Here is a 21838-nt window from a genome sequence, read left to right on the forward strand (position 1 = left end):
TGTGTGTGTGTGTGTGTGTGTGTGTGTGTGTGTGTGTGTGTGTGTACATGTGTGTATGTCCATTCCAGGTCATCATTTTCTGGTGGGAGAGACTCATCAGGGCTGCTAAGCTGCATTTGAAATGAAATGTTTAAATCATGACTCAGGCTTTTCTTCATTTGAGACAAACTCATCAAGGCCTCTCCACTATGGAGCTGAACTGAAAAGAGGAAACCTTGCCAGGAAAGGAGGTTCATAGGAATAGCTCCTACAGTTAGACCACTAAGACAACAGATTATTAGCTGGACCATAGTTGGAATGGACATGAGAATATAGAATGTTAGATATGTAAGGAACCTAGACATTATTGGCTGGTCCGCTGTTATACTTAGAACACGGAATGTCAGAGCTAGAAGGGCTCTTAGAACACAGAACATAAGAGCCATTAGGGACAGTAGATCACAGACTGCCAAAGCTGGGAGGGACCTTAGAACACAGAACGTCAGAGATAGGAGGGACTTTAGAACATAGACTGTCATAGCTGAGAGGGGACTTAGAACACAGAATGTCAGAGCTGGCAGGTGGCTTTGAACATAGAATGTCAGAGATAGAAGGTCTTCTATTCCAGTGGTGTCAAACTTAAATAGAAACAGGGGGCACTCATGTATATATAAGGATCTGTGTGTCCTATATTGACTTAGTTTTAAAATGTAATGATATCTCTATTTTCTTGTATTTTTATTTATTTTGCTAAGTATTTCCCAATTACATTTTAATGGTACTGTGATAGGCTGCTTGCGGCCTAGGACCTATGTGTTTGACACCTCTGCTGTAGATCACAGAATGTCAGAATTACACCCTCTCATTTTAGAGGAGTAAAGTGACTATGGCTGGTAGGGCAGCTATATGGAGAAACAGATAGAGCGCTGGGCCTGGAGTCAGAAGACTCATCTTTGAGCCCTCTCCCCTTCCCCCCCACCTTACTAGTTGTGTGACCCTGGGCAAGTCACTTAAGTCTGTTTACCTCAGTTTCCTCTTCTGTAAAATGAGCTGGAGAAGGAAATGGCAAGCCACTCTATTATCTTTGCTAAGAAAACCCCAAATGGGGTTGCAAAGAGTCAAAAGGACTAAATAATGACAACTATATTCCTGGTACAGTGCTAGGTGCTAAGTGATGAGGTTTAGGGTTTCTGGGAACCCCAAAATATCAGGATGAAGAGAGGTATCCGCCTGAAAAGAATTCACACACTCAAATCATCTTTGAAAGTGGCAAGGTTTATAACTTAAGGGGGGTGAGACTGATGTTTATATACAAAAAGGACCGTGAAAGGCTCTGGATGGGATTAAGGAGTAGTAAGTCTGGGGTGGGCCAAGTGCAATGGTAAAAGGAATATTAAATAGTCTGGGGTTGGCCAGGAGCTACAGTGAAAGGACTGTCAAGTAAGCTAGTTAAGTGACCTAGGAGGACTGGGTCGGCCAGATGCCTTGGGTGTAGGTGCCAGTGATCTGGGCTACTGACATGTATGGGAAAATTCAGGACTGGGTTGCTTTCAAAGGCATGGTCTTTTCCTTTGAGGGGTCCAGGTCCCATCACCCCATCACTGGAGACACATTAAAAGGTATCTGGGAACTCAGTCTTAAGGGAGAGACAGCATGCAAACAGCTATGTACAAACATAGATTATTCGGACAGTTGTACGTGGTATGACTTGGAAGAAGAGACTGGTGGCAGGGAGATCAGTTGAGCTGTACCAAGAGTCCAGAAGAGGTGACTGGGACTTGAAATAACAGTCACTGTGGGTGAACAGGTGTACGGTGTATATGAGATGGAGAGGCAGGGGAGGATTTTGAGAAGGGGGGGGGGGGTGGGGGATTCCAAGAGGAGAGAGGGAGACAGGATGAGATGAGAGGATGGGGTGAGGGATTGATTTTGGTGGCAGAAGAGACCACCAGGGCGACGTGGGGAAGGGCAGACATAAGAGAGGATGGAGTAGGTATTTCCGGCCAGAATGGGCTAGAGTAGCCTAGGCAGAAAAGGCGATAAGATGGAGGAACTGATTTATTCCAAGGAATGGGGGGAGGGAGTGGGGTGGAGAGAAGGAAAGGATGTGGGTGGGGAAGGCGAATTGTAGGCGAGGCAGAGGAATATTAGCGAATGTGAACGTAACCCTAACGTTTGGCGAAGCCAGAGTGTAGAGATGACATGCTGGGTAAGGGGGAGGGAGGACAAGGTGGAGGGGAGCAGTATTGGGAGGAGATTCTGGCGCGTCCGGATCCGGGAACGCCCAGGCCCGGGCTTAGGCCTCTGGTTGTAACCTGGCAGAGTGAAGGGACGGTGTACCCCTACTTCTCAGTGGCGCTGGGAGGGCCAACTGGGATAACCCACGTTTTAAAGCGCTTGGCGAACTTCTTGCGCTCCAAGAATGCCAGCATTATTATGATTATTTCCAGGGGCTGGGCGTAGACCACGGTGGGCGGGTCGGTAGGGGGGCGGAGGAGGCGAGCGACGAATTCGAGATTCGTGGCACACCTCACAGGCAGGAGGTGCTCGGGAATGGGTGGTTTGGAGGGGGTTGTTCCACAGGTTGAACACTCCCGCCGCCGTTGAAACCGTTCGGGTCCGGGGTAGTTTGTTCGGACCGCGCGCCGGCCTCGACCAAACCCCGCCCGCTCCTCTTTGCTCCGCCCCTCCCCTCCCCTCCCGCCACACTCTTCATGGCTGCCCTAGCGCGCGCCACCACCGCTTCCCCCGCCGGCCCTGAGGCCGTGGCTCTGCGCGCATTCTCCGCCCTCTCCCTTCGCGCTATCATTGGGCAATTTCACCTTGGTCACCTTCTATTGGCCCACTAGGTGTAGCGTCAGTTTCTCCCGTCTTTGCTCCTCCTTGCCCTCCTCCCTCCGTCCCGCCCCTTCCCCATGCCCGTCAACTCCTCCTCCTTTTCTCCTCCCCGGCCCCACCCTCCTTTTCCACTTCGGGTCGGGCAAGGTGGCTCGCCCGGGAGTGAACATAGAGCCTGGGAAACTGGGGAGCAGGGCAGTGGGCCGCGAGCGCGCTCCCGACCACCAGCCCCGCCCGCGCTCGCGCACGTACGCGGCACGTCACGCTGTCACGCTCGCGCGCCTCGGCGGAGAGGCTCGCGCACTTGAGCAGGTTCGGCTGCGGCGGCGGATCTCCCGGGGCTCTCTGGGGCAAGGGAGCGAGGAGCGGCTGCGGCGCCGTCGGTCCCCTCCGCTCATCTCCCTCGGCTAGCCGGTAGTGCGGAAGGGCGGCGCCGCCTGCCGCCTCCCCTCCGAGCCGTGCGAGGCCGACTCCAACCCCACCCCCCGCCTGTCGCTGCCGCCCGTCCCCCCACCCCCTTGTCGGTCCGTCTGTCTCCACCCGCATCTTGGCAGGATTCCCCCCCCCACGCTTCCTGCCTCTCCTCCGCCCTACGTGTGTGGGGCTGCGGGGAGCCCACGGGGCTTGAGGAGATCGCTGGGCTGAGGCGGCGGCTCCGGCTCCAGCTCCGGCTCCATCATGTCTGCTGGAGGGGACTTCGGGAACCCCCTGAGGAAATTCAAGCTGGTGTTCCTAGGGGAGCAGAGCGGTGAGTGAGCGGCGTCTGCCGCCCCCTGCCCTGCCCTGCCCTGCGCTGCGCTGCGCTGCGGGGCCTGCCCGGCCGCGCTCGTCCGCCCGGGCTCCTCCTTCCCCTGGCTCCGGCCGCTGCCCCGGGCAGCCGTGCCTCTCCCCGCTCTGCCCCCCGCTCCCTCTCCTTCCCATTCCCTCTCATTGAGTCTCTCTCCGTCTCCCCCCCCGCCCCGGGTCGTCTTCTCCCTGCCTCTGTCTCCGTCTGTCTCTGTCATTCTCTCGGCCTCCCTGCGTCTGTCTGTCTCGCCTCTCCCCCTCCCTCTTCCCTCCTTCTCCTACCCACCCCCTGCCTTTCCCTCCTCCCTTCCCGTCTTCTCCGGGCCTGCTGCTCCATCTCGCCCTCGACTCCCCGTCTCTCTTTCTGTGTCCGTTTTCGCTGTGGAAGAATCTGCCTTTCCCCAGCTCCTTTGCCTGCAAACAGAAGCCGACTCTAAGTTCCTACTATGTGCAGGTGACTGCCAGACCTGGGGGATGTGTGTGGAGCCGGCTCTCAAGCTCACTCTGCCCAGCTGCGTGCTGCTTTTCTCGGCTTAGGTTTTCCCGTCTCTCTTACGCTTGGGCTGGTCTTTCTCCTGCAGATCGGCTCCTTCTACTTGGACGCCCACCCTACCTTTCCCTGTGTCTCTCCTGCACTGCCCAGTCTCTTCACCCATCCTTTCCTCCTTCTTCCCTTATCGAGGTTCCATAGTCTAGGTCTCTTATTTGTCTCTATTTCTCTTGGCCCTCCCCGTTGGCCCTGGGAGCCCGGCGCCTTTATGTGACCCACCTTAGGTAGAGGCTTTATAGGAATCGGGGTGGGATCTGGGCGTTGCCCCTTCCTCCTTCCCCCTCATGTGGTCTTTGGAAATGAGGATCGTGTTGTATGTGCCTGAGGATGGGGCGGGGGCTGGTATGGCTTTGGATTGCTATCTCCTTGGGGGGTGGGGTTGGGAGGGTTGGAGCAGAAATCACCCGGAATTGGGCAGTGATATTAAGGGTTTTCGTAGGTGGCACTGCCCTTGGAGATAGAAGGGTTAGGCAGTGACATATTACAAATCTCAAAATTCTTCTCTTGACTTTCCATTTCCTCACTTAAGATTTTTTGGTAGTTTTGATTGTTTTTCCCCCCAGTCACCGCCTGATGCCTTGTCATGATCCATTTACCTGGAATTTCTCACCTTTCTTTTCCCTCTTTTCTCCTCCCAACATCAAGCAGTGTCTGATTCTCCTGCCCATAGGGACCTATGGGTAATCATTAATTATTAATTTCTATTAGAATATTTTCCAATTATAAATATGTTGAGGATTCTTGTGAGAGATGGTTTGATACAGGTTGTGTTGAGGAAAAAATTGACTGCTAACCAACATGTTTTTTGAGGGGATAGGAAGGGATGAAGCAGAGTGTCAGTGATCTTGTTATTTAAATTTTAAGAAGTGATACTTAGCTGAAATTTTAAGTGGCTTAATGCTTAAGTCTTAAGTATTAATAATTCCACAAATAATGTTTCCTTTCGGTATTTGTCTAGGTTAGTTCTCTGAATTAGCCTACAAGATTTTCATTTTTTAGTGGTTGTCTCCAAGGTTACTTTTTGTAGCAATTTGTTTTATACTATAATGCAGTTTTATAGCATGAACTTGATACCTAATTATTTAATTTGGAGATAAGAAGGATTATATATCACCTATTTCTCATTAGTCAGTTTCACCCATTTTTATCTTTAAAAGTCAAGATGTTGAGAAAATTAGTGTCTGACATAGAAAAGGTTGGAAGACAGATGCTAATACCAAATTCAGAAATGTAATTTGCACCTAGAACCATACATTTGGAACTTCTGTAGCCCCAAAATGGATTAGCATCAGTTGAAGTGTCCCTCAGATTTTTGTACCTCATTTCATGAACCTAATCGAGAATTTTTTTCTTTCTTTATGAGCAAATTATTGTTTTTCTTATATATCGAACAGAAAATGTTTGGCTCATAAATTTACAGGAAGCAAGTTTAGGCTTGTTTTTAGGTGAGTTACCTGGTATTAGTATGTATGATAGTTGCTGGTTCTGCCATTTTATAGCATTTTGGGGACTAATATGAGTATAAAATAATCTTCTCAAGTAAATAGTGATGTGTAGACTGTAAAGTGCCTCTTGTGCACTCTGGGGATGCCATTGCCTGCCTCTAGGTGTGATGCAATGCTATTTAGTTTGCTTGAAAAAGCCATTAATTTATGTCTGTCCAAGGAAAATTTTAGCCTCAAGTATAGGTCTTTTTTTTACTATTAAAATATGAGCAGAATTTTGGGGGTGATGCTGTTTTGATTCACACTATGTTTTAGGGCCTTAAATTATTATTATTATTATTTTTTTTTTTTGATTATGCAATGGGGTTAAGTGACTTGCCCACGGTCACACAGTTAATACACGTTATGTGTCTGTGGTTGTATTTGAACTCAATTCCTCTTGAATCCAGGGCGGGTGCTCTATCTCCTGTGCCACCTAGCTGCTCCAGGGCCTTAAATTCTTAATATTAATCTAAATAGATCATATTTTTCTTTGTAGGCTCATGCTTTTTATGTTATAAAATTTTAAGTTAGGTATTAGTTTGAGCTGAAAATACAGCTGTCTTCAATTTAACATGAACGATTTAGGTTCTTAAGGCATATTTGCTTTCTTCTCTCCATATTAACAAAAATTTTATGAATTGATGCTACTTTTTTTATGATGATGAATTACTTTTAAGTCTTAGAATTCCAGAGTTCAGTTTCTAGTTATCCTGTTGATATACTATACTGCAGTGTGCTATGTTTCATATATAGTAGCTCAGTAAACATACTAGTAGCCTTTTATAGTGAAGATGTTGCCACTATATTCACTATTCACTATATGAATTGTGAGTGTTAAGTCTAGGACTATGATACTTTGTGGCTTTTGGTTGTCATTGTTTACAAAGGACATAAAATAGGTAAGTAATGGTGATGATAATAGTTTGCAATTTATATAGTGCTTAGTTTTGGGAGGAAAAAGTGCAAGTGTTGGTGTGTTTCATAAGATTTTTCCTTTTCATTAAGTTTAGAAAAAAATATTTGAGACTTGTTAAAGTAAGTCATTGATTAAGAGAGATTGCTACATTTTTCTTTTTTTTCCCTCTAGGATACTATATGGCATATTAAGTGATGTTACAAAGATGTGTAGAACTGATGGGATATTTAGGAGACTGTACATTTTGTATATAATTTTTAAAGTAATCACAGGTACTGTATTTCAAAGACAAAAATTGTATATAAAGTTGTAGATAATAGTTAACTTTTAAAGTTTTTTTGATGCATTTTATTTTTACATCATGGTCAGTTAGGGTGGATAGAGTGCTGCGCCTAGAGTCAGGAAGACCTGAATTCAGATGTGGTCTGAGACACTTACTATAACTGTGTGACCTTGGGCAAGTCACTTGCAACACTCCTTCCCTCCCCATTTGCCTCATTTTCCTGATCTGTAAAATGGGGATAATAGTAGCATTTACCTTGAAGGGTTGTTGTGAGGATGAAATAAGGCAATATTTGTAAAGTGCTTAGCATAATGCCTGACACATAGTAGGTGCTATATAAATACTAGCTGCTATCATCATAGTCATCCTTTCCCAGTATCTTGCTTCTCCTTTCTACATAGAAAAATGGAGCAAAAAACAGCACAGTAAACTTCATCTAAAAGCACATGCAAGAGCTTATGCATCTGTAGTCCCCAAACTCTTCCTAGAGGAAGGAAGTGGATTTTATCATCAATTAGCAATTCTCTGGGACTAAGATCGTTCATTACAGTTAATCATAGTTTTGTCTGCATTTTGTGTTATTTTCATGTACATGGTTGTAGTTATTGTATGTATATATTGTTCTGGGACTGCTAACTTCATTCTGTATCAGTTTATAGAAATCTCATGCTTCCTTGATTTCTTCCTGTTTATAATTTCTTATGGTGTGTTAATATTCCATTACATTCATGCAATGCAATTTATAGCTAACTTTTGTACATGTTAGACAAAGTAATTTTCTTTAAAAAAAATATGGTTTGCATTTTTTACATGATAGTTGGTGGGACTTAATGAAGCTCTAGTGATGTATACTATTAATTCTAAAATCATGTTGTTGAGTGAGTTGTTTACTCTTTTTATTTCTGCACCGTTTTCTTGAAAGTCAGAAGTGCTTTGGCATCATGCTTATGACAGGTTCTGCAGCATATAAATGTCATCACTCATGAATCAGTACTTTTGCTGAAGTGGAGAATCATTTATTATGTACCTCGTTTAACCTAGCATCTCCTCATTTTTCCAACATTGTTTGCCTTTCCAGTTTATCCATCCATTGCTCTTTTTAGTTGCAACATGATGGGTAGGGAAAAGTTGTAAAGTACTGCATGAGAGATCTGCTAGTGTTGATTAGTTTGTGTTTTATTGATAATGGAAAGTCACTTGCAATAAATGCTGAAGGAATTTAGGACTTTACAGAAATGTTTTCCAGATTTGTTAGAGTTGTAATGAAAATAGGAAGGAAATAATAAACCCATCCCTAATCTTCCAATTCACTCATCTCTTTAGATCCTATGACCCTACTCCTTCATTCTACCTCAGCCACATATAAGGATGGTCACACACTGGATCTCACCATTACCTGTAAGAGTTTCTCTTCCTTAACTAAAAATTGACATTTTTCTATCTGACCGTAATCTATTATTCCATCTTTTCCTAGGCCTCACCTATCCTAAATCTATTATTCACTCTCATGATGACCTACAGACTCTCTCCCTCTTAGTACTTTCTCAGGCTGTTACACCTGCTTTGACTTCACTTCCCTCTGTTTCACAAATCTTGACCCTAAAGTTAGCCAATTCAATTCTACTCTGTCTTCTACTGTCCTTGTCCCCTTGTCCTCCTTGCTAAGCAGCCCTGGATTCTTCCCACCATCTGCCACCTCTGCTTCTACTCATATATTGCTGAACAGAGCTAGACAAAGGCATGTAACCTTATTGACTGGATAAATCATAAATTCATCTTATCCAGCTTCAACTGGGTCCTCTCTGTAGCAGGGTAACCCTTTTATTTCATTCTCCCTAGTTGATTTCCCATACTCACTTCATTTAGAAGCTATGCCAAATCTTCTAACTCCTCAAGCCTTTCACATCTCCATCTTCCCCCTCTTTCTCAAGGAGGACCTCAGCTCTCATTTCACTGAAAACCTGAGGTAATTAAATGTGAACTCCCTCTTCTCCCATTCTCTTCATCTTGAAACCTTTTAATGTCATCCTCCACTTTCTCCAGTGTTCCCCCAGTCTCTGATTAAGAGGTAGTTTTTCTCCTTGCAACGGTCATCCTTCCCTCCTTCCATGTGCCATTGATCCCCACCCCTCCTATTTTCTCAAGTCGATTGCAACTTCAGTGATTCCCTCCCCCATGCCAACATCTTCAGTCTCTCCTTATCAGGTTCCTTCCTTACTGCTTTCAAACTCACCCACCCGAGTCTCCTCCATTCTTTAAAAAAAAGTTTCTTTAGATGCTACCATCCCTCAGGTTATCATTCTACATCATCTTATCTTAATCCAGATTTCTCAGTGCCTTTCTTAGTCAAATTCCTTGTAAAAATTTTTTATGCTCACTGCCTTCTAGCTGTGGACCTATAGCTCCCTTCCCTTTTGTGGCTAAACTCCTTGTCCTCTCTTGCAGTCTTTAACACTGTCAAATTGTAACATTGCTTTCCTGCTTCTCCTCCTACCACTCTTCAATCTCCTTCTTTTATAGAGTTTACATTACATTCGGGGGCATCTCTAGTCATACTGATCTATATCTTGCCACTCAACCCAGGTGGCTCTGGAGGAGAAAGTGAGGCCAGTAACTGCACAGCCCTCCCTCACTTAAATCCAATTCACTTGCATGTCATAGCATCACCTTTCTGATGTCATGGTCCTCTTCCAGAATGAAAGACAAACAACATCAACTTAACATGTCTTCCTCTCTGTCCTTTAAATGAGTACAACTCTTGGGGACAAGGTCACTTGTTTGCTCTTTCATATTCCAGATATCTTTTTTTATCCTCTCAAAAGTAATTGTTGGTTAATATGTTGCAGCCTATTTATACTCATCAGGACGTGTACTTATTTGGTAATACTAGAATAGATTAAGTGTTAGTCTTTCTTGTACTTCACCTGAGGAATTTGAATTTATTAAAGGATCTTTCTCTAAAGTTCTCTTTATATGTAAGTTGGTCTTCTATTACCGACCTTATAGTAAGCTTCTGGTAAAATAATAGAATCTATGTTTCAAGTATAGATGCACTAAGACTAGTGAATCTCTACTGGTAAGCATCAGCAAGTCTTATTGCATGTGAAAGAATACATAACTCTTACTAAAGTGTGAGAAGTGTTAACTGAATCAGGTGGAAAACATTTTTCATTACAAAGAGAAATGAATTCCAAGATTAGTCTCAAGAGTACAGATGGAAGTACAAATGAATATCCCTACAGTATCACAGAATCACAGATTGGAAGGAATATCAAGCCATCTAGTCCAGCCCGTGTCTGAGCAAGACTTCCTCCTGCAACGTGCCTGACAAGTCCAGCTTTGGTGTGAAGATCTTTAGTGAGGGGCAGCACCTCATTGGGGTGGAATTTGTTTTTTTAGATAGCTTTAACTGTTAGCAAGTTTTTCCTTATACGAAGCTTAGGTTTGCTTCTTTGTAAATTCTGCCTGTTTTCTAGTTCTGTCTTTTGGGCCAACCACAAGTTTAACCCTTTCCACCCCATGATAACCTTTGAAATACTTGAAATGATCATGCCCTATGCAAGTCTCTTTGAGGCTTAGCATCCCCAGTTTACTTGAATCTTGAATGGTATGATCTGGAACACCTTCACCACCAGGTAACCCTCCTTTTGAAGCTGTCCAGGTTCGTGTTGTTCTTCCTAAAACATAATGCCGATAATTGAACATACTACCCTTGCTCAGATACCAAATTTTGTTTAACAGTTCCCCCAGGCAAGATGTATCCCACTTTGCTGTGATATTTTGATAAAAATGGGAGGGAGTACTACAGGACTATTTTTTTTCTAATACTGGACAGTATGTCTTTATTAATAAAGCCTAAGGTGATACTTGCTTTTTTGACTGTTTACATTTGTGCTTTGTAGAATTAAATAATTGGCAATGAAGTTGTATCCCTTAATAACGTCAGTAAAAACGTTGCTTGTTCACCTCAAGATTATCTTTCTTTATTAGACTTTGTGGATAGCTCATGTTATTTGTACTGAAGAGTCTACTTAAGTGAATTTAATCTAGAAGTTGATATGTAGGTGGGAGCTGAAGGCTCAAAGTGCTTAGGGGCCAATATAATGTAGTTTTGCATTATCGTTGGTTGCACTGGGATGTGAAACACGAATATGGAAATAATGAACACCTTTTAATAATTCTCTTTTTCATAGTCACAGTATTCAGGAAAGTCAGATAAAGTTGATCAGGTTGGAATGATGGTTGCTTCCTACAGGTTGCAGTCTGAGTAGCTATGATTATTAGAGGTCAAATTCCTTGACTAGAAGGAATTTTTCAATCCAGTATACAAATGCTAGGTAATAAAGTGAGTTCAAGAATTTTAACCCAGAAGTCATGTATGCAGTTTTGACCCTCATCAGCTGAGGAGTTTCTAACTTCAATGAGAAACTTTCCCTTCTCAAATGTCTTGTAGCACTTTACCTGGTGTTGCATTTATTTCACTCACCTTTGAATCATCGTTATTGGTATGCGTGTATTTCTAGTAATTCTTATTAGATTATAAGCTTTTTGAGGTCAGGCTCTATTTCATATCTGTTTTCATAACTATCATCCTCTGCCCCAATGCTTAAGCACAGGGTTTTGCTTATAATAGAAAATTGTTGAATGGAGTGAACTTTTTCCATTTCCTCAAAACTTTGAGATGATTGGTCTTGAATTGCTGAGGGAAAGAGGGTTGTTGAGATAGACTAGGGCTGAGCTGACTAGGGAGGCAGGATACTACTGTCAGTTGTACTACTCTCTTTCCTGGAAATTGTGGCAAGCCTTGCACAAAGGAGATTTGGCAGTAGGACAATTGGTTTACAGATTGATTATCCCAGGGAAGTCAATGGTAAGAAGAAAGGTCCTGTTTTCATCAAAATATTCGTAGCTGTACATTTTGTGGTTGCAAATAAACTGGAAACAATGGCGTATATCTTGCCTGGGGGAATTGTATAACAGAATTTGGTATTTGAACATAATGGAATATTGTTATGCCCTAAGAAACAATTTGTATCCCCTTTTATCACTGTGCCTGGAGTATAATAAGCAATATGTGATTATTGGTTGGTCAGTTATGAGGAATTCAGAGAAACATGTGAAGACTTATATGAACTGATAGAAAACGAAGTAAGCAGAATTAGAAGAATATTGCTAACATAGTGACTAAAATTATGTACATTTTTAAAAACAAGGTCAACTGAACTCAATAAATGCAATGACAAATATTTAATCCAGAGATCAGATGTCTAGGAAAGCTTAATATGCCAATAGACCCAGTTATTGTATTGGTCTGGTTGGTTTTGCTTAATTATTTTTTATTATTACAAGGAAGAGTTGAGAAGGGTAAATAGGGAAATTATTCTTATGTAAAAAACAGACGTTAATGCTGAGTCTTATTTTTAAAAGATTACTAGGTAAGGTTTTTATTTTTTGGAGGTAATTGGGGTTAAATGACTTGCCCAGAGTCACACAGATAGTGAGTGTTATGTGTCCGAGGTCTGATTTGAACTCAGTTCCTCCTGACTCCAGGGCCAGTGCTGTCTCTGCTGTGCCACCTCGCTGCCCCTAGGTAAGGTCTTAAAAAAGCCTTTAAGAACAGATAAAATGGGATCCTTGTTCACTGTACAGAAGTGAGGGGGTGTGTGTGTTTATGCGCCTGTGCCTCTACAATAAGTATTTATTGGAGACTTACTATTGTGTGCCTGGCATTGAACAAAATAATGATAGTTTCCTGTTCAGCTGGAAATCTTTACTGATTTGCATTTTGGATGTTTATGTTGTCTAACGTGTTTTTACTAAGGTTGGCAGATTATTTAAATATATTGGTTGCTACTTCAGTATTTTGCCATTTCTTCCTTAAAAGATTGACTTAAAAGTTGTTTCTGAGAAGTCTTTTAATAAAACTTTTGTGTAACTAATTACTCATGCAAGATATTGCATTCCTAGGTTTTTAATGAACAAGAATGGGTTTTGCTTTCCCTGTACCTCACCCCTCATAACCAGAAATAAAATGTGAGGGAAAAATGAGTAAGTGTGAAGTGATTCTTTTCTGAGAAGATTTTCTAGAATGTCAGAGCACTAATTTATAACAACAGTTTTAAATGATTTGGCCTCCTGTGGCTATTCATCTAGGTGAAGGTGGTGTCACACTCTAATAGAAAGGGATTCCTGGGGACAGCATATTGACTTAATCACAAATTAGCATTATCTTTGTTGTCTTACATTTTTATTTTGTTAAACACTTCCTAATTATATTTTAATCTGATTCACCCCACACTCAGGAGTTTTGCAGGCTGTGAGTTTGATACCTCTGGATTTTCTTCAGCATCTTTAGTCCAACTTCAAGTAAATAAGCATTTGTTTAGTGCCTTCTGTATGCCAGACCCTGTACCAAGGACTAAGGATAGATTCAAAGAAAATTTAAAAAAACCAAAACAGTCCCAGTTCTCAAGAGGTTCACTGTCTAATGACACAACATGCAAACAACTATGTACAAACAAGACATATACAGGTTAAATTAGAAATAATCTCAGAGGGAAGGCACTGGTATGGGGGTGGGGCAATCAGAAAAAGCTTCAAGTGATACTGACTAAATATACCTCTGTAAGCAATTTAACTCTAATTTAAGTGCCTTAAGCTCTAGCTTTCTTCATTATTATTCTTCTGAGTAACCTTGATGTTTTTCTGGGTTGAAATTCAAGTTTATTACTGGTTTTTGTTTTTTTTTTTTGCATCCCAAAGTAGAATGCTAGGGAATAATCAGCAATAAATTTTAAAATAAGTAATTTGGTTTATGTGACATTCCTTCCTTTGTAGAATCTTGCTATGTCTCTTGTCAGTCATAAAGATGGAAAATTTCTTATAGTTGGTATTGACTCTGCAAGTTTTTTACTCACCATTCCTGTCTTTCTACTCAGATTTTCACCTTGTCTATAGACTGTTTTACTCAGGCCAAGTTATTGCCCACTCCAGTTTTTTATGCGAAATTCTCCTTGTTCTTTAATAGTTAGCTCAAGGCTAACTTCCATTACAGTTTCTTGACTAGCTCCAACCACAAAGTACAGTAATTCACTTGTCCTGGAACATGTTCCTCTCTGTAAATCCCTTGTGCATTAATTTTTTTTAAGGTATCTATTGAGAGGTAACATTTATGTATATCTCTATAGATATATAGAGAGGCAATGAGTATTGTGGGAATAGCATTCTATTTGTAATCTTAAACTCACTGTTGCTTAACACTTATTGGATACATAACACTGGAAAAGCCACTTAATCCTTCTGGGCTCCAGATGTTTCATCAGTGAATTGGCAAAAGTAATTGCATAGTCTTCCTTACATGTTGTTTTAAGAAGAAAGTGCTTTGCAAATTAAAGTTTCTCTATAGAGAATAAACTTCTATACGTAAAAAATAAAGTATATTATCATGCTCTATATTTTTCATTTCTGAATAATTCATCCTCTTAAATGAAGATCTTGCCAAAGCAGCCTAGAAACTTACATTGAATTTTTGAACTTAGCTGTTGTTACTACTTCACCAAGCTACCTTTCTGTATGTAGATTTATTATAACAGCACTGTTCTTGGATGTCTAACCTGTTCTGACACTTTAATTGTGACCCTTGGGCAAGTCATTTAACTGAGCCTCAGTTTTATCTGTAAAATGAGGATGATTGCATTTGTTGTCATGTGGTTGTTTTAGTTGTGTCCAACTGTTCATGACCCCTTTTGGGGTGTTTTCTTGGAAGAGGTACTGGAGTGGTTTGCCGTTTCCTTCTCTAGCTTATTTTACAGATGACAAAACTGAGCTAAATAGTGTTAAGTGACTTGCCCAGTACCACACAGCCATTTTGCTACTGTGAGGAAAATGCTTTCTAAATCCATGCTATAAGAAATGTGAGTTATGCACTTTGAACAGAAGGAAAGCCAAAGGCAGAATACTTGCTAACAATAATATTTTGGTACAAAGATTAATTTCCTAGAGTAGACAAAAGGTTACCTATTTGCATTTAGGCAGATTATCTAAATCTCCAGGTAAAAAAAGTTTATAGTGTAACTTGAAAAACAGCTATAGAAGTGAGTTTTGAGTAGAGAAAGTTTTAAAATTTTCATTTAGTATCTTTAAAAAAAATTATGTCCATATGTCCATTATGCGTGTGTGTGTATATATATATATACATGCACATATATATGCACACATGTATGTATGTATATGTACATATCTCAGTCTGCATTCTAAAACCATTACCTCTCTGTCAGGTGGGGAACATATTTTATCATTAATCCTCTGGAATCATTGCTTGGTTATTGGATTGATCATAGTTTTCAAATCTTTCAGAGTTGTTTTGTTTTTGCAATATTGTTATTATTGTACAAATTACTCTCCTTGTTCTGTTTACTTCACTCTGCATTAGTTTGTACAAGTCTGCCTAGGTTTCTCTGAAACCATCCCCTGTATAATTTCTTTTTTTTTAAAGTTCAAACTGGTGACACTTTTATTATTAAAATGTAGTAGAACTTACATAATAAATCTGATATAATGTAGCTTCCAGGGCTTAGTGTCTTAATCATGTCTTTAGAGAGACTTGAAATAGTGATTCTGACATGTATTCTTAAGTGTTACCTATTTTGCTTAAAGAAGGTAGATTCATTTTCAAGGAGCATTCACTTTTCAGTCCTTGACTTCAGTGTCTGCAGACTCTGCACCTTTGTGCGACACTTAGGAAGAGTGAAGTACATGTCAAACAAGTAGCTGCTTTTATCACAGTAATGACAACCACATGTACCCAACCTATGGTATAAGGGCCACTCTACACAAAGGGATTGTTTGCCATGGGTAGCTAAATGTGTCATCACTGGTAGGAACACATGATAGGGATACACTGAGATAACAACTTGGCTTTCAAATTTTGAATGTTAACAAGTGGTAAGAGAAAGATCAGAAATTCTGCAAAACCATGCCACAAAAGTTTCCTGTTCATGTACTCAAAGCTAACTTTCCCAATGTTTTGGGTTTACAAAATATAGATTGACTATCTAAGAGACATTGATGTAGCAAACTTTGCTTTTTGAAAGAAAATCAGGAAATTAACCAAGCTACTTAATTTAAAAAGTCCAACAATAATATTGGTACAGTGTTCGATTTTGTAGAATGATGCTAAATGATGGTTATGGAATAAATCATAACATCTTTCTTCTGACACCTTCCGACTGTACAAATAGCATACCATAACTTTTTATTTTAACTTAGTGGCTGATATTTCTAACTTTGAGAAACATCATTCTTGTATTGGATATTCATAATTGACTGTCTTATAGTGGCAGTCTTGGAGTAAATGGTGAATCTCCATAAGAAAAGCCACAAAAATGCTTTTTACCTTTGGTTCAAACCCAGATAACAGCTTTGGCTTAAATACATGAAAACAATGAGTAAATTGGGACCAAACTAACTGTTTCAGGGCTCTGTTTAGTTCTAGAGCCTCTAGCTGATTAATTCTCAGAACGGAGTTTGTGTGCTCAGCATTCTTTCCATTGTAAGATGTCTTCTTCACTGCAAGACTAATCTGAAGAACAGTGACTCTTGTATGGTTTGTTGTTGTAGTAGGGCACTGTATTGGTATTCAGTAGATAAACACTCACATTTTGACTGCATCACTGGAATACTGCAGGCTAGAACATTGGAATGAATCTGGGACAAAGGAAACTAGTCCCTGGGCATAATAACCACAGAGGCCCAAGCTTGGGGACCGGCGGAAGGAAGGTGAAGCAATTGCCTGATGGCTGTCAGTCACTTCCTGTGTCCAGTGGAGGCACCATCAGCCAGAATGATGTGGGAGGTACCACACAGTTCCAGCTGAGTTTCTTAAAAGCATTCTGTAGATGTTCCCCTCTTATTCCTTCCCTCCCCCCCTTCCTACCCCAACCAAGCTGACTTGCGCTCCCCAAGAGGCCCCCTGTGTAATTTCTTACATGACAATAATATTATATTAAATTTCATACACCATAACTCATCCCCAAATGATAGGTTTCAGTTTCCCATTTTTTTCTACCACAGAAAGCTGATATAAATATTTTTGTACATAAGGGTATCCTTTTCCTATTTTTTTGATATCTTAGGGGTATAGACCTAATAGTAGTGTCGCTGAGCTTAAAGGGTATTCACAGTTTAATAACTTTTTATGTTCCAAATTGCTTTCTAGAATGACAGGGTCAATTTACAGTTCAACCCACAGTGTCATCTTTTTAACATAGCATCAAATCCACCTGTTAGGCAATGTTTAAGTTAAGCTGGAATTGCCAGGGATGTAAAGTTACAATATTTCTTATTCAAACAATAATATTAATTCATTTAGTATTTTTATAAGAAGCTCTGTAGGATAGGGTACTATTTTAATTTAGTTGAATATTTGGTGGCTGCTCACATTTTGTTCTTAGCTTTGTTGTAGCTAGCTCCTTTACTTGCCTATTTCTTATGTAAGTATCTGATTATTTCCAAGTCACCTTTCCTTTCTTCAAGTCAAATTCAGTTGCCACAAATGCCAATGCCATACCACATCACACCTATCAGATTGGCTAACAAGACAAAACAGGAAAATGATAAATGTGGGAAAATTGGAACACTAATGAATTGTTGGTGGAGTTGTGAAATGAGCCAACCATTTTGGGGAGCAATTTGGAATTATGCCCACAGGATTATAAAAATGTGCATACCCTTTGACCCAGGAGTAGCACTTCTAGGGCTGTATCCCAAAAAGATCATACAAATGGAAAAAGGATCCACATGTACAAAAATATTTATAGCAGCTCCTTTTGTGGTGGCAAAGAATTGAAAATTGAAAGGATGCCCATCAAATGGGGAATGGCTGAACAAGTTGTGGTGTATGAATGTAATGGAATACTATTGTGCTTTAAGAAACGATGAACAGGCAGACTTCAGAAAAACCTGGAAAGACTTGTATGGTCTGATGCTGAGTGAAGTGAGCAGAACCAGGAGAACATTGTACACAGTAACAGCCACATTGTGGGATGACTAATATTGATAAACTTAACCCTTCTCAGCAATACTAGGACCTCAGACATCTCCAAAGGCCTCATGATGGAAAATATTATCCACATCCAAAGAAAGAACTCTATGGAGTTTGAATGCAGATGGAAGCATCCTAGTTGATATTTTTTTTTCTTCTGTTGTGTTTTGTTTCCTCTTTCTGGTGGTTTCTCCTATTGGTTCTAATTCTTACTTACAACATCACTAATGTGAAAATATGTTTAATAGGAATGTATATGTATAGCCTATATCAGGTTGTTCCTTGTCTTGGGGAGGGAGGGGGAGAAAAATTTAAAACTCAAAAGTTTATGGAAGTGATTGTTGATAAATCAAAATAAATTAATTTTAAAAGAAGCATTGAAAAAATGCCAACGCCAGAAACATTAATTTAAAAAACCACCAGGATCAGGCAATAGATTATTCCTTCACTGTTACCAGATTACTGTGCAGCAGAAATGTAAATAGCTGCTTGTTGTAATGGTATTGGATTTAAGAGTTGAGGAGAATGATCATCAGATTGGGAAAGTTAGGACACAGATGTTTAAAAGGGATTTGAAATGCAAGATAGGTGACATAGTGGTAAGAGAGTACTATGCAGTTCTTGATCAGTATCAAACTTTGGACCAGGAGGAACTTTGTTAGAACACTGAAAGAATTGCTGGGCATGATTGATAAACTGCTGTTGATGCTTTTTGGAAAAATTATGGCTAAAAGTATTGTAGGACTGAATGAAGATAGTCAGATATCTCAATTAAAAAGCAACTTCTCCAAGTAATTTTTGTTCTTCAGATTGTTGAGTTTAATTCTTTTGGGCTCTTCTTTTTCTAGTGAACAGTGTGGTATGGCAAGCCTAAGAAGGCAACTTGATTGGAGGCTGCATTGATAGAAGCATAATGTATAGAACAAAGAAAGTGACTGTTCTCCTTGTTGCTGTCCTGATCATACCCCATCTAGATGGAATATTGGGTTCAGGTGTGGGTACCACATGTTTATGGTAGAGAGCTTTTGGAGAATGGTCAACTGAATGGTTGTCAAGGATCTAGAGATCATGACATTTTAAAGGGTCAGTTGAAGGAATTGGAGAAGACCCTTTGGAGGGTATGAGTTCTGTCTCCCAAGCGTTCAAAAGGCTATCCTCTAGGTGAGAAATTGTAATTGTTCTGATTAGCTAGAGCCTGCCTAGGAGAAGTGGATGAAATTTAGACATAGTGGAAACATTTGCTCAGTCCTCTCCAAAATTAGCATGTGGAAGGTGATGGCTTCTCTCTCCTTGGAGATCTTCAAGCAGAGGTTGGATGATGATGTAGAGGAGCTTCCTATTCAAGTTGAAGTTGGAGTAGGTGATTTTTGTTTGTTTGTTTTTGTTTTTTTGGTGAGGCAATTGGGGTTAAGTGACTTGCCCAGGGTCACACAGCTTGTAATTGTCATGTGTCTGAGGTCGGATTTGAACTCAGGTCTTCCTGACTTAAGGGCCAGTGCTCTATCCGCTGCGCCACTTAGCTGCCCCCAGGAGTAGGTGATTTTTAAAAAAAATAAATTTTAGTGATGCTTTTTAGAAACACCAGACATTTTTCTGGAAAATAGCTATATTAAAATTGAATCCTTAGTTTTAATAGTGAACAAGTTAAGCTAAAACACCTTTATGTCCTACATAATATTTCTATATAATATCCTCAGCCTCTGGCAAAAGGATAGGGATGTTTTTCATTTATGTTTTCTGGAACTGCTCAAAAGTCAACTTCTTAGTGATCTTTATATGTAAGTTGTGGTGATTGTTCTTTGGTTGCTGCTTATTTCATTCAGCATCAGTTCTTATGAACTTTCCTGTATATCTTTCAATTCCTTATCTGTATTGTTACTGCACAATAATATTCTGTTACTGCACCTACTTGATTTCTAGTTATTTGCTACTTTAAAAGATGCTGCTATGAATATTTTGGTGCATATATATGTAGAATCTTTGGAATATATTGACCCCCATAGACTGTATGCCCAGGAATGAGTCCCTAGGTCAGGGTTTGAACAAGATGATTTTTGGGGTCTTCTACTCTCTGAGATTCTAGTTCTAGAGCTTTTTAAAGCTAAAATAGTGGAGAAATTACTATTTAATTTCATTTTAATCTTTATAGAAATGCTACTAGATGTATTGAATCTTCTATTTAGGAACTTGCTTGGTTATTTTGCAGTAACATTATTTTGGTTTAATTGATTTTCCTTTTTTGCTGTGGAATTGCATCACCTATATAAAAAGCAGCACTGCGTCTGGTAATGAAGAAAGTTTTGTAACAGGTGAGGTTTTCTGTTGTAGTCCCAAGGTATTCTTTCCTGCTGTTTTTGTTATGATGTTAGAGCACTGAACATTATTGGTATTCTTACTTAACTGCATGTAATTATGTTCAATCGAAAGCCACTAGTTTTAGCTAAAATAGGCAATATTTGCATTGTAAATTAATCTTTTTAACAACTTGATTTTATTAATGTGAAAAGAAACAAGTTGTAAAGGTTATGCCCAGGGTCTGAATCAGTGCTAAAGAGTGATCTGGCCAGCACATGAACCAAATTATAATTATAAATTTGAGTAGAGTATACTGTATACAGTTCACTTTTCATATGCCTATAATGGCATGTTCCATTTAATACAACAAACATCAGATTTCTACTCTGTTCTTTGGTATGTTATAAGAATACAGGGTTTATAGAATCATAGGTCTAGAGCTAAAAGGAACCTCATTTTACAAATGAGGAAATTAAGCCCAAGTTTATCTTTTTTTTTTTCTTTTGTATTAACTGTATTTCTGGAGGAACTCACTGTCTCAAGGCTGAATAGTCATTTCATTTATGGACAGCTATAATTGTAGTCTTTCAGTACATGTATGCTGGAATTTGCCTCCATGTGTTTCTGATTTCCACTCATTGTTTGTAGTTCATTTTTTTTTTTTGAGCCAAGCCTATTAAGTCTAATCCTTCTGCCTAAAAGCACTCTAGATATTTGAAGACTGTAATCATGCTTCCTGAGTCCTCACTTCCAGTTAGACAATTCAGATTCCTTTACTTGTCTGTTCAGTAAACACAGCTTTGAGTCCAATCACTACATTCATCTTCTGGTTTGAATTCTATCCAGAAGAGATCATTGGATCATAGATTTAAAGTTGAATGGAACCTGAGAGGCGATTGAGTCCAACCCCATGTTTATAGATAATGGAAACTGAAGCACAGAAAGGTTAAATGGTTCATTTAAGGTCACATAACTAGTAAGTGCCTGAAGTGGGATTTGAACCCAGGTATTTCTTATTCCAAGTTCTGCATTCCTTCCACTACACCACACTGCCTTTCAAGCTTTACCTGTTAACCATCTTACCTAAACCCACAATTGTGATTTGCTCGTATCTTCCTTAATTGCATGGGCTAGATCGGACCAAATTATGGTTATCAGAACCAGTGGTGCTGGTGCTGGTGGTAGAATCAGTTAGCATTTATATAATGCTATAAGTTTTGCAAAATGCTTTACATGTGTTATCTCTTTTAATTCTGCCAACAATCCTATAAGGTAGCTGCTCTTATTATTCTCATTTTACAGATGAGGAAACTGAGGCTGAGAGAAGTTAAATGACTGGCTCAGCATCACACAGTGAGTGTCTGAGGCAAGGTTTGAACTCAGGTCTTCCTCACCCCCAAATCCAATGTTCTATATATACACACTGTAACACTTAGATGCCTGACATACCTATTAAACTGATGGTTACATGGGTTGAGAAATATCCTTAGAAGCACAAAGAAAAGGAAGATTGAAGACAATTTTTTTTTCATCATTTGTTGAAAAACAACTCCAGAAGGAAAATGACTCTTGATGTGCAACCGGGCACTAAAGTATAACTAAACGCAGAAGTCATTTAAAATTTTATTGAATAATTTTTCATTGTATTTAAAATTCTCATGTT

The 21838-nt window shown here is 40.1% G+C and overlaps 1 protein-coding gene and 1 pseudogene across 2 annotated transcripts in view; one reads left to right on the forward strand and one right to left on the reverse strand.

Moving 5' to 3' along the window:
• The first annotated feature begins 3405 nt into the window (after nt 1–3405).
• The window catches only part of RAB6A (RAB6A, member RAS oncogene family), a 92796-nt gene continuing 74363 nt past the window's right edge, over nt 3406–21838 (forward strand). Inside the window, exon 1 of one of the 2 annotated variants that reach the window (XM_027848195.1) lies at nt 3406–3565. In XM_027848195.1, coding sequence (XP_027703996.1) covers nt 3496–3565 — 70 coding nt within the window. In that variant the 5' untranslated portion in view covers nt 3406–3495. The remainder of the gene's footprint in view (nt 3566–21838) is intronic. The other variant, XM_027848194.1, reaches the window with a different exon arrangement.
• On the reverse strand, nt 15521–17404 carry LOC114032682 (annotated as a pseudogene).

Source organism: Vombatus ursinus, unplaced genomic scaffold (assembly GCF_900497805.2).
Source record: "Vombatus ursinus unplaced genomic scaffold, bare-nosed wombat genome assembly UNPS02005659.1, whole genome shotgun sequence".
NCBI classification, from domain to species: Eukaryota; Metazoa; Chordata; class Mammalia; order Diprotodontia; family Vombatidae; genus Vombatus; species Vombatus ursinus.